General features: G+C 41.1%; 1 protein-coding gene across 2 annotated transcripts in view; it reads right to left on the bottom strand.

The window, feature by feature from the left end:
• Nucleotides 1-13,166, bottom strand: part of XRN1 (5'-3' exoribonuclease 1) — a 211,961-nt gene that overhangs the window by 84,024 nt on the left and 114,771 nt on the right. For both annotated transcript variants that reach the window (XM_030215929.1, XM_030215928.1), the window contains exons 24-25: nt 8,461-8,576; nt 363-509 (exon numbers count right to left, since the gene is read on the bottom strand). In XM_030215929.1, coding sequence (XP_030071789.1) covers nt 363-509; nt 8,461-8,576 — 263 coding nt within the window. The remainder of the gene's footprint in view (nt 1-362; nt 510-8,460; nt 8,577-13,166) is intronic.

Here is a 13,166-nt window from a genome sequence, read left to right on the forward strand (position 1 = left end):
ATCTGACTCAGAATTGGCTGAATACGTAAGCTTTTTTAAAGGTCTCCTGAACCTGCAATAATCTGTCTCAAATCTCTCAGGAGTAAATTCCACCTTCTAGGAGCACAAAATTAACTTCCATATCTACATACTTTGATTAGGGCACCACCACCACCACCACCAATTTCTCTTACTTAGCATGAAATACCTTCCACAGATTATACTCCATATATTCTAATTTAAGAGTGATGTTCATTCCTGCCATAGTATGTACTTGGGAGAAGTTGCCCCACCAAGAGAATGAACGTGGCATGCAACGTACCCCCAAACAATCATCAGGCAAGAGTTACATATCGGTATCACCCCAGCGTATTCTTTTATACCTTTCTAAGTACTCAGCAAGAAGTTGCTCTACAGCAGATGAATACATCCAGTCATTTCCAACTTTCTTGGTATAGCCAGGGACCTCTTCATTTTTCTTATTGAACTTCAGATTGAGCCCTACATTTGATCTATGCTCTCCATGGGGACTAGAAAACAAAAGATAGATATGAGAAAAATGACACCACTTTCCAAATTCAATTTGAACGTGTATTAGTAAGGCAGCAAACCATATGAATTGTTGTAAAAGCACTATGTAAAATTGTGCCAGCATTGTGTTTGAGATGTCTGCCTCAGACAACTGACTGTCATCAAATTAACTGAGAAGCTGGTGAACATACTGACTAAAACCAAAAAAAGAAAAAAAAAAATTATTTCCTTAACTGACTGTTCAGTTAGACCCTTTCTGCATTTTTTTTTAAAGGCAAAGGTGGCACAAATTTAGATTCCATCTATGTGACTAAATAGGTTTATGTGCAGAAATGGTTTTTTGTAAAACTGCTTGGGTTATATGTGAGTAAACGTATATGCACCTACAGTCTATACTGTACAATGTGAGTGGATTTATGTGCATAGTTGATAAACTGCATGAGGTGCAGCCCCATTTTAGACAGAAATCGGAATTGAGATGTCTAGGCTGGGATATGTCCACTTCTGGCAGTACTTTATTTATTATGTATTAATTACATTTTGTACCCCGCGCTTTCCCACATACAGCAGGTTCAGTGCGGCTTACATGGTAAAAAAAAGCATTACAAATAACATGTAAGAAGAATATTATAAACTGTGATGTAGAAAAGGATCTGCATTTCTAAATAAACAGTCTGTCCTGCATCAACAAACTACGTGCACATTTATGGAAACCTTAAAAATGTCAGTGTTCCCAAGGTTTCCATAAATGTGCACGTAGTTTGTTGATGCAGGACAGACTGTTTATTTAGAAATCCATTATCAAGTGCACTCTAAGGCATTATTTAAGAGTATATCAAGCACTACTCACACCTATGTGCCTAGTGCCCTCCCCATGTCAAATCTGCCCCCCCCCCCCAAAAAAAAAAATAAAAAGTCAGGTCTGGCTATGCCCCTTATCAGCCCCCTTGTACTGGGCAGCTAATCCGCAATTGGGAGGTTTTAATCATGTAGGTTTCCCAAATGTGCATATGTTCTGAAGTACCAACTTACATTTGTAAGTGCTGACACTTAGACATGCACATCGCTGAGTTGTCTCAATTGATGATTTAGACGATGACATGGAAACCTTGGAAACACTGACATTTTTAAATGAAGTTGCATTATCTCATAACTTAAACTTTGCCATTATAGTAGACTTGAGTCTGGTCAACCTCTCAACATACATCACAGTATCCGGAAAATAATTACTGCAGCGGCACATATCCCTCAACTCTGCTTTATAACAAATATAAAATGCCTTATTAAGCTGTATTAATCAAATAAGTCTTCTTGTCCCTTCCTCTGGTTCTACTGCTTTCTCTCCCTGGAGTTCCTGACAGTGTTCCTTCCATCCCCTTCTCCCTTACGTAAGGAATTGTGATATTGAATAAATAAGTATATGTTTGTGTTCATAGTCATGCACCCAAAGACCCAAAGGTTACATAATCCTTTCAAGAAAGCCAGTTAATCATTTAACTTATTAGTGGAACATAACCACAGAGGAATGGTATGGCTGCATTTTTAATATGGTATCACTAGAACTCAGCTAAGGAACAGGTTATTTTGAGTTAGTCTTCATGCGGCTTACATTTCAAAATACAGTGAAACAGAATAATAGAATTCAAATATATCATAGGAGCAGGTAGATGGATAAGTCTGAAACATTTAACAAAATTGAGATTAGCATATATACCCAACTGGGCATTTAAAAGCCTGTCCTTTAATGATGCCGCATACACACACCAGAACAGGCATCCATACACACATTGCAAAAGTAAACTACAGTTTCTACAGAGTATATTCTAAACCTAATTTCATTTTCTCATTTCCATCTTCCAAAATCCTAGACAGCAGATGTACAGATCAGTAGGACCCAAAGCAGTCCAAAACCAGTAAAGTCAGAAATAATACAGTTTATACCCAATTGCATATTGATATTTGCATGAATGTCAGAGCAGGTGCAAGCATCTATAGCTACTTTCCAGGACATAATTTTTATATAAAGATACTTATCTAAATAAGCTCCCTTTATAAAATGCACACCAACCCCTGGATTCTATATAGAGCAACTAGAGATCCATGCCGAAATCCAAGTGTTTTCTATAACAACCTGCGTAACTTAATTATCTTAAAAAGCTAATTAGCGGATAATAGTACTTAAGCAATAATTAGCACTAGTTGGCAATAAATAGAATTTACAAGCACAACTCGCTAAGTATATTCTGTAATGCAGTGCGCCTAATTTCTAATGCGCACAGGTAAAAAGGGGCATAGTTATTGCCGGGGAAATGGGCGTTTTGTGGGCTTTCTGAAATTTACGCACATATAGAATATGGCCCGGTGTGTGTAAATCTATGCACCGGGATTTACGCCATGTTTTCATTGGTGTAAATGGAAGTGCGTAGTTTTAGGTGCTGAGATATCAACCAAGCGTATTCTATATGCCACACCTAAATCTAAATACAGAAGAACAGCAACCCTTGTAGCCGTACTAACAAAACAGTCACAACAAGGGCGACAGGAAAAAGAGGGAGGGACAGCAGATGATATTAAAAAAATTCCACTTTATTGAACATCCAGGACTTGGATGTATATTGATGCAACTAGAAAATTGTTGTTATGTTCAATATCTGAACAAAAAGAAAGTCCTTATAACCTATCTGTAGATGTACCTCAAAAATCGCTGGACTCGGGTGAGTTCAAACTGCTAAAAAACCGAGTCTAGCGATTTTTGAGGTACTTCTACAGACAGGTTATATACATCCAATTTGAGTGACTCCTGAAGAAGGCCCTTGCGGGCCGAAACATGACTTGTGTCAACACCTAAATCTAGGCACCTCTTACAGAATACACTTAGTCGGCATTGAGTTCCGTGCCAATTTTTTAGGCACTGTGAAGAAACAGTGTGTTTTAAGCCTGTAAAATGTATTGGATATTTTCTTGTGTTAAATGTCTGAAGTGTATTTCTCCTGTTTGGCCAGCAGATGGTGCATGTTTATACTTAAAGCTGAGGACTGACTTCTCTTTCTTTTATTTGGCACACAGATAATAGGAAGTGCCTGCAGTGATGTAACCAGTTTTTATTTGAAACTTGACTATTCTAGGCTCTGATTGGCCTGGAGTTTGAACAGATTCTGGCTGTTGCTTCAGTCTTAGCCTGGAAGAAGAGAGAGACGGATCCCTTTGCTAAGGCTCTGTGAACAAATATATGTCCTGATCTTCCCTGGTACTGTTTAGCTAGTATGTAAATGTTTAGTTAGTGTTATAATTGATTCATTTTCTCAGTTACTTGTTACTGTTTGCTATTTGCACATTTTTGTCTACTGTTCAATATTTTTATGAGAATAGTAACATATAGTAACATAGTAGATGACGGCAGAAAAAGACCTGCACGGTCCATCTAGTCTGCCCACGATAAACTCATATGTGTATACCTTACCCTGATTTGTACCTGTCTTTTCCAGGGCACAGCCGTATAAATCTGTGCAGCAGTATTTCCCATCTCCCAACCACCAGTCCCTCCTCCCATCACCGGCTCCGGCACAGACCCCGTATAAAAAGTCTGCCCTCCCCCATCCTAGCCTCTCAACCACCAACCCCTCTTCCCCCTGCCTCCCAATTTCAGTTAAGCTTCTGTGGATCCATTCCTTCTGCACAGGATTCCTTTATGCCTGTCCCACGCATGCTTGAATTCCGTTACCGTTTTCATCTCCACCACCTCCCGCGGGAGGGCATTCCAAGCGTTCACCACCCTCTCCGTGAAGAAATACTTCCTGACATCTTTCCTGAGTCTGCCCCCCTTCAATCTCATTTCATGTCCTCTCGTTCTACCGCCTTCCCATCTCCGGAAAAGATTCGTTTGCGGATTAATACCTTTCAAATATTTGAACGTCTGTATCATATCACCCCTGTTCCTCCTTTCCTCCAGAGTATACATGTTCAGGTCAGCAAGCCTCTCTTCATACGTCTTGGAACGCAACTCCCATACCATCCTCGTAGCTTTTCTTTGCACCGCTTCCATTTTTTTAACATCCTTCGCAAGGTACGGCCTCCAAAACTGAACACAATACTCCAGGTGGGGCCTCACCAACGTCTTATACAGGGGCATTAAAACCTCCTTTTTTCTGCTGGTCACACCTCTCTCTATACAGCCTAGCAACCTTCTCGCTACGGCCACCGCCTTGTCGCACTGTTTCATCGCCTTGTTTGTTCTGCCTATCTGCACTGATAAAGAATCCTGGTGGTTTGTGTGTTGGGTCTGTGAGTGCTTTCTGAGAATTGAGGGACCACTGGGAATGTGGCCTCCAGTAACCTAGAAATCACTGGGGATGATTTGGGAGCAGGACACTCACTCAGGTTGTGACCCAGTTAGTGGGAGGAAGGTGCTAGTGTAGAAAACTAGTGGCAGGTGCAGGCGGACATGAGCTATGCTGGGGTTACACCCTCTGAGTGGCTGCAGGGTGGCTAGGCGTGTCATGACAGGTGCCATACATAGAAACTCCCCCGAAATGTGCAAAAGGAAGAGATATGGTAAACAATATTCTTCAAAAAGCACTTCCAATAAATATCACAAATATTTACATATCATTTAAAATGTTTATTTCTTTAATCCAGTGGTTCCCCTACCTGGACCTGGAGGCACCCCAGACAGTCTGGCTTTCAGTATACCCACAATGAATATTCATGAAAGAGATCTGAAAGCACTGCCTCCACTGCATGCAAATCTCTCTCATGAATATTTATTGTGGATATCCTGAAAACCTGACTAGCTGGGGTGATTCCAAGACCAGGTTTGGGAATCAGTGCTTTAATCAATGGAGAGAAGTATCTTAGAACTTGAAAGATATTTCTTTCCACTGATTAAAAAAACTTTAAAAAATGATATGGAAATATTTGATATATTTATTGTACGTGCTTTTTGAAAAATACGGTCACAAAATGCCTAGCCACTAGCCTGGGGAAAACACTGCTTGTGGCCACTTAGAGGGTCTATCCCCAGCACAGCTCAGGTCCGCCTGCACCTGGGCATGTGCTCTACACTAGCACCCTCCTTCCACCAAGTGGGTCCCAACCACCTCTGGGCGAGTCTCCTGCTCTCAAGTTATTCCCAGTGATTTCTAGGTTACTGGGGCCACACTCCCAGTGGTCCCAAAGCTCCTGGAAAGCACTCACAGACCCAACACTCAAACCACTAGGACTCTTAGTCAGTCCAGACAAGTAGAGGCAATAAACTAAAGAAGGTGAAAAAAGAAACTTAGAGGCGCGGCTGCGAGGGTCAAAATTTTACAACAGGCATGGATGCTATTCCGTGTATTAAAAAAGGAGGACGGAAGACCAAACGACAGCCGGCGTGGTTAAAAAGTGAGGTGAAGGAAGCTATTAGAGCTAAAAGAAAATCCTTCAGAAAATGAAAGAAGGAACTGACTGAAAATAATAAGAAACAGCATAAGGAATGTCAAGTCAAATGCAAAGAGCTGATAAGGAAGGCTAAGAGGGACTTCGAAAAAAAGATTGCGTTGGAGGCAAAAACACTTAGCAAAAATTTTTTTAGGTTTATTAAAAGCAGCAAGCTGGCAAAAGAATTGGTTGGAACGCTAGATGACCGAGGAGTAAAAGGGGTGATCAGAGAAGACAAAGCCGTAGCGGAGAGATTAAATGAATTCTTTGCTTTGGTCTTCACCGAGGAAGATTTGGGTGGGATACCGGTGCCAGAAATATTTGAAGCTGACGAGTCGGAGAAACTTAATGAATTCTCTGTAAACCTGGAGGATGTAATGGAGCAGTTCTTCAAACCGAAGAGTAGCAAATCTCCTGGATCGAATGGTATTCATCCCAGAGTACTGATAGAACTGAAAAATGAGCTTGTGGATCTATTCTTATTAATATGTAATTTATCCTTAAAATCGAGCGTGGTACCGGAAGATTGGAGGGTGGCCAATGTAACGCCGATTTTTTAAAAAGGTTCCAGAGGAGATCCAGGAAATTATAGACCAGTGAGTCTGACTTCAGTGCAAAATGGTAGACTATTATAAAGAACAAAATTACAAAGCATATTGAAAAGCATGGATTAATGAGACAAAGTCAACATGGATTTAGTGAAGGGAAATCTTGCCTCACCAATCTACTACATTTCTTTGAAGGGGTGAACAAACATGTGGATAAAGGTGAGCCGGTTGATATTGTGTATCTGGATTTTCAGAAGGCATTTGACTAAGTACCTCATGAAAGATTCCAGGGGAAATTGGAGAGTCATGGGATAGAAGGTAGTGTTCTATTGTGGATTAAAAACTGGTTACAAGATAGAAAACAGAGAGTAGGATTAAATGGTCAGTATTCTCAATGGAGAAGGGTAGTTAGTGGGGTTCCCCAGGGGTCTGTGCTGGGACCTCTGCTTGTTAACATATTTATAAATGACCTAGAGATGGGAGTAACTAGTGAGGTAATTAAATTTGCTGATGACACAAAGTTATTCAAAGTCGTTAAATCACAGGAGGATTGTGAAAAATTACAAGAGGACCTTATGAGACTGGGAGACTGGGCGTCTAAATGGCAGATGACGTTTAATGTGAGCAAGTGCAAAGTGATGCATGTGGAAAAAAGGAACCCAAATTATAGCTACGTCATGCAAGGTTCCACGTTAGGAGTCACTGACCAAGAAAGGTACCTAGGTGTCGTCATTGATAATACGTTGAAACCTTCTGCTCAGTGTGCTGTGACGACTTCCCTATGAGGAAAGGCTAAAGTGGCTAGGGCTCTTCAACTTGGAGAAAAGGCGGCTAAGGGGAGATATGATAGAGATCTATAAAATAATGAGTGGAGTTGAACGGGTAGATGTGAAGCGTCTGTTTATGCTTTCCAAAAATACTAGGACTAGGGGGCATGTGATGAAGCTACAATGTAGTAAATTTAAAATGAATCGGAGAAAAATTTTCTTCACTCAACGTGTAATTAAACTCTGCAATTCGTTGCCAGAGAATGTGGTAAAGGCGGTTAGCTTAGCGAAGTTTAAAAAAGGTCTGGACGGCTTCCTAAAGGAAAAGTCCATAGACCATTATTAAATGGACTTGGGAAAATCCACTATTTCTGGGATAAGCAGTATAAAATGTTTTGTACTTTTTTGTGGGGGATCTTGCCAGGTATTTGTGACCTGGATTGGCCACTGTTGGAAACAGGATGCTGGGCTTGATGGACCTTTGGTCTTTCCCAGTATGGCAACTTATGTACTTATGTCATAAAAAAATTAGAATAGTGAAATAGAAAAAGTGCAATCAACAAACTATAAAAGGTAACTGAATATGGATCAACTATAAAATGATCTAAACATTTGTTCACTACCGGAATAGCGCCTGGAGAGTACAGGAAATATAGCTGCTCACAGGTAATAGAATATAACTGCTCACAGGGTCTCAGTGAAGAGACCTTTCTCTCTTCCCTCCCAATCTGAAACTGGGGAAAAATCTAGTATTTCCAGACTGAATTTGAGCTCCTAGGACATCAGAGCCCAGAACAACAATTTTAAAAAAGTAGTTGGCCACATCACTGCAAGTTACTTCTCTGTGTGCTAACTAAAGAAGAAACAGTCAATTCTCTGTAACAGCTTTAAACATAAACATGCACCACCTGCTGGCCAAACTAGAGAAATACACGTCGTCCTCTACTGTTACTGTGTATGTTACAATGTTTTTTTGTAACTATGTATAGCAAAAACGTATCTCTGCATAGAAACATATGCAATATCACTGACTTTTTCAAATGAGTATTTAAACACCTGGTGAAAACACATGAAAGGTAAAGGCGCAACAAATAAATCTATATTTATAGCATTTGTTACAAGCAGCACTTGACATCATCAGTTACACATTTTAAAGGGCACACTGCACCACAACCCTTCTGCATTATTCACATTTTACCCACATCATGTATGCTCACTTTTTCTTGGATCCTCTTCCAATGAAAATACTTCCAGTAAACCTTGAGACCAGATATCCACTAATTCCAAGGCGACTGGCCAATACATATCCTGGATTGTACTTCACAGAATATTTCTTTAAAAAGGAAAAACACATGCACTGTCAATAGATTATAACAGAAAAACAGAATAAATCCAGAAGCATTTTACACTCTGAGTATGTCTAAGACATTCATGTTATCATTAATAGCAGATACTGTAAGACTAAAGCCTCAGTCACAGCTTATACCTTCTCTCCTGGGATAAAAACACGTTGAAAATAAACCATTTTCTGGCTCTCTATTCAAGTGATTAAGAGGTGTATTTTCAAAGCACGTAGCTTACAAAGTTCCATAGTAACCTATGGAACTTTGTAAGTCTAAGTGCTTTGAAAATGAGCCCCTTAGTGTAAATGCAGGCTCCAACTCTAACCACTTAACTGGGCAGACTAGATGGGTCACTTTGCCCCGGATTCCATATGGCATGACTTAAGTTGTGAACACAAATCCTGTCATATTCTAGATTGGCGCGCACAACTTAATTAATTAACAAGCAATTAGTGACACTAACTGGCATTAGAATTTATGTGCAAAACTAAGCGTATTCTATATTGTGATGCGTGTAAAGTCTAAGTCACATAGTTGAAAAGGAGGCATGGTCATGGGCATTGAATGAGCAGGTCGTGGTCGATTCTAAAAACTATACATGTTGTTATAGAATACACCCGGTCTGCGTGTAATTTAGACGGCAGCATTAACTGTCTGTGACTAAATTTAGTTGTGCGGATGGGTGCTCGGCGCATTTTATAAAAAATGCGGAAATTTAGGTATACTTTATAGAATAAGTCTAGGTGTATTTTGTTTTGGTGCCAATTTTTTAGGCATGATATTCAGAATCTAGTCCTTTGTTCTCATCTGTTATCATGTACTATATGTTAGTATTTATCTATGCAATGATCTCTACACAAACAAAAACCTATCTGATTTAAATAAAGCGTCTGGCGATGGATGGAGTGTGCTGCTGTTCTTGGGGTGATAATCAAAATTTAAATATTATTTTTTGGTGAGTTTAAAGGGGGATAGCGGCACTTTTGGAGGAATATGAAGTCTGTGATAAAGAACTGGAGGTGCAGGGTTTATATTGAGATTCTATCCAATCCTGTAGAGAATTCAGACTTCACTCCCATAGAATGATTTGTTGAATGATGCTGTTAATTATAATGGCAGTTTTACCTGGAAGCTAAAACTAGCTGGAGGGACAGGATTTCTTTATGCAAAGAAGGCCCTGCTGTCTTATATTTCTAATTTAAATGTGGGGGTGGAGGGAGGAAGGGGTATGTGGGGGTGGAGGGAGGAAGGGGTATGTGAGGTGGATGGGCATGATGTGCGGAAATGTCGCTTTGGTTTGCCAGCATACCTAGCTTGCCCCCCCCCTGTTGCCACCCCAAATATTTCTGTCTAGCGATGCCACTACTTTAAATTCATGCACAAACACAAGAAAACATGGCAGGTTATTACATTCCAAAGAAACTACTTCTCTCCTAAATAATCTGGACTCAAGGAGCAAATACCAATGTTTAAACGCAAACAAAACATCCAATTGGAACACGTCCTTAAATGTTGCAACTAATCATATGACCCAAAGGTAGAGATTTCCTTGGAAAATCAAATGGATTGTCCAAGAAAAAGTCTACATTAGCCACAGAGCTGAGCATGAAAACCTAATCTTATTTCTACCTGAAAATCCTTGCTCCAGTACTGTACCCACCAACTGTAGAAACATATGAAACACTGTGATAGGAAATGCGCTGGTATTTGGGGCTTTTGTAGCAATGGTATTCCTATTTTAACTAGGTCCTGATGGCATTTCTTTTATATATATGTTTTTATTGGGATAGCTGGGCTTTTTCCTTTGAGGCTGGTACTACACAGCAATTCTATAAAGGATGCTAAAAATTAGGGCCAAAATCTGTGTGCTAAGATAGTATTCTATAATAGCATCTTTCCATTGCAGAACAGAGCCTTAAAGGGTTGATATTCAGCTGGCAGTGCTCAGCATTTTGCTGACCACTGCCAGCATGGAGTGGAGGAGTGGCCTAGTGGTTAGGGTGGTGGACTCTGGTCCTGGGGAACTGAGTTTGATTCCCACTTCAGGCACAGCTCCTTGTGACTCTGGGCAAGTCACTTAACCCTCCGTTGCCCCAGGTACAAATAAGTACCTGTATATGTAAGCCGCATTGAGCCTGCCATGAGTGGGAAAGCGCAGGGTACAAATGTAACTAAAATAAATAAATTATGCCTGGAAATTCAATGCCACAACATGTCCAAGCTCTGGCATTTAACTGACAAAACCATAGCTGGTTAACAGCAAGATTCAGTACTCAACTGGCTATGGGGCACTAGATAAAGATAGGACTGACATTAATGTGATCCTGTTTATACAGTGACCTTGGCTGGTTAAATGCTAAATATCGGCACTTAACCGGCCAAGTGCCAAAATAGTTGGTTTTGCTTTAAGCACTAACTGGTCATTTTCAGCATCACTAACCACTGAAAATGACTGGTTAGCCCTAAACAAGTGATTTAACCAGCCAGGTGTCATTTCTGGCCAGTTAAATTGCTTTGAAAATCGACTCCTCACACTTACCCCACGTAAAAGGCAGGTGTAAATGTTAGTGCCTAAATGTTGGCACTTAGGTAAGCAAACTTACAGTATTCTAAAAGTTTGGTGTCTAAGTGTGTGAGCTGCTCATGCCCAACCCACATGAATGTCCCTTCACATTTACACTCTAAAGCACTTAGGTGCTAACTTAAAGAACAGTGTCTAAGTGCAGTTAGGTGCCTAACTACTCCTATCTGAGCGGCTAAATTGTGGCACACTATATAGAATTAGGGGGATAAAGGATTATTTATTTATTTATTTATTGCATTTGTATCCCACATTTTCCCACCATATGGCAGGTTCAATGTGGCTTACATATTGCTAAAAAGGCGGTTACAAAAATTAGATTTGTAGAAGTCTAGTACATAATACAGAAGAACATTGATCTGGAGTTTTTCTATCCCCTTTTGAGTTCTGTTGTTTGAGGCTGACACCACAGTATATGGCCCCTGGAGATGGTGATCGTTTTGATGGTTTTTCACTTTTTAAAGATTTTGCCTCATCTTTCCTTATCCTTTATTATGAGAGACATGGTGTTTAATTGGTATATATACATTTTTTTTTTGGGGGGGGGGGGGGGGGTTGGAAGTCAGTGCACATCGGTTCCCCATTGATTGGCAATCTAATTGGTGATCTCAAACTGAGAAAACTTGTTGTAGCACCTTGGGGACAGTGGTTTTATTATATTTTATATAGATTATATCTATCCATATATATAGTCTCACTTTTACCATATTATTTAATCTAAAGGCTTTTCCCTCACAAGTGCTCTCTTTTTTTTTCTTCCATTTGTCTCTTTTATTTTTTTCTCTTACTTCTAGGTTTCTTTTCTTGAGTCGTAAGAACATAAGAATAGCTATGCTGAGTGAGACCAATGGTCAATCTAGCCCAGTAACCTGCTTCTAAAAGTGGCCAATCCAGGTCACAAGACCCTTGCAGAAACCCAATTAGTAGCAACATTCCATGCTACCAATCCCGGAGCAAGCAGTGGCTTCCCCCATGTCCATCTCAATGACAGACAATGGACTTTCCCAAAGCTTTTTTAAAGCGAATGCTACATACCTGTAGAAGGTATTCTCCGAGGACAGCAGGCTGATTGTTCTCACTGATAGGGTTGACGTCCTCGGCAGCCCCCTCCATCGGAAAGTTTACTAGCAAAGGCCTTTGCTAGTCCTCGCGCGCCCATGCGCACCGCGCATGCGCGGCCTTCTTCCCGCCCGAAACCGGCTCGAGCCGGCCAGTCCAGTATGTAGCAAGACAATACACTTCAAGGGAAGACTCAACTCCAAAGGGGAGGCGGGCGGGTTTGTGAGAACAATCAGCCTGCTGTCCTCGGAGAATACCTTCTACAGGTATGTAGCATTCGCTTTCTCCGAGGACAAGCAGGCTGCTTGTTCTCACTGATGGGGTATCCCTAGCCCCCAGGCTCACTCAAAACAACAACCATGGTCAATTGGGCCTCGCAACGGCGAGGACATTAATGAGATTGACCTAAAAAATTTACTAACTAACTGAGAGTGCAGCCTGGAACAGAACAAACAGGGCCCTCGGGGGGTGGAGTTGGATCCTAAAGCCCAAACAGGTTCTGAAGAACTGACTGCCCGAACCGACTGTCGCGTCGGGTGTCCTGCTGCAAGCAGTAATGAGATGTGAATGTGTGGACAGATGACCACGTCGCAGCTTTGCAAATTTCTTCAATGGAGGCTGACTTCAAGTGGGCTACCAACGCAGCCATGGCTCTAACATTATAAGCCGTGACATGACCCTCAAGAGCCAGCCCCGCCTGGGCGTAAGTGAAGGAAATGCAATCTGCTAGCCAATTGGATATGGTGCGTTTCCCTACAGCCACTCCCCTCCTATTGGGGTCAAAAGAAACAAACAATTGGGCGGACTGTCTGGTGGGCTGTGTCCGCTCCAGGTAGAAGGCCAATGCTCTCTTGCAGTCCAATGTGTGCAGCTGACGTTCAGCAGGGCAGGAATGAGGACGGGGAAAAAATGTTGGCAAGACAATTGACTGGTTCAGATG

This window comes from Microcaecilia unicolor, chromosome 10 (genome assembly GCF_901765095.1).
Source record: "Microcaecilia unicolor chromosome 10, aMicUni1.1, whole genome shotgun sequence".
Classification (NCBI taxonomy): Eukaryota; Metazoa; Chordata; class Amphibia; order Gymnophiona; family Siphonopidae; genus Microcaecilia; species Microcaecilia unicolor.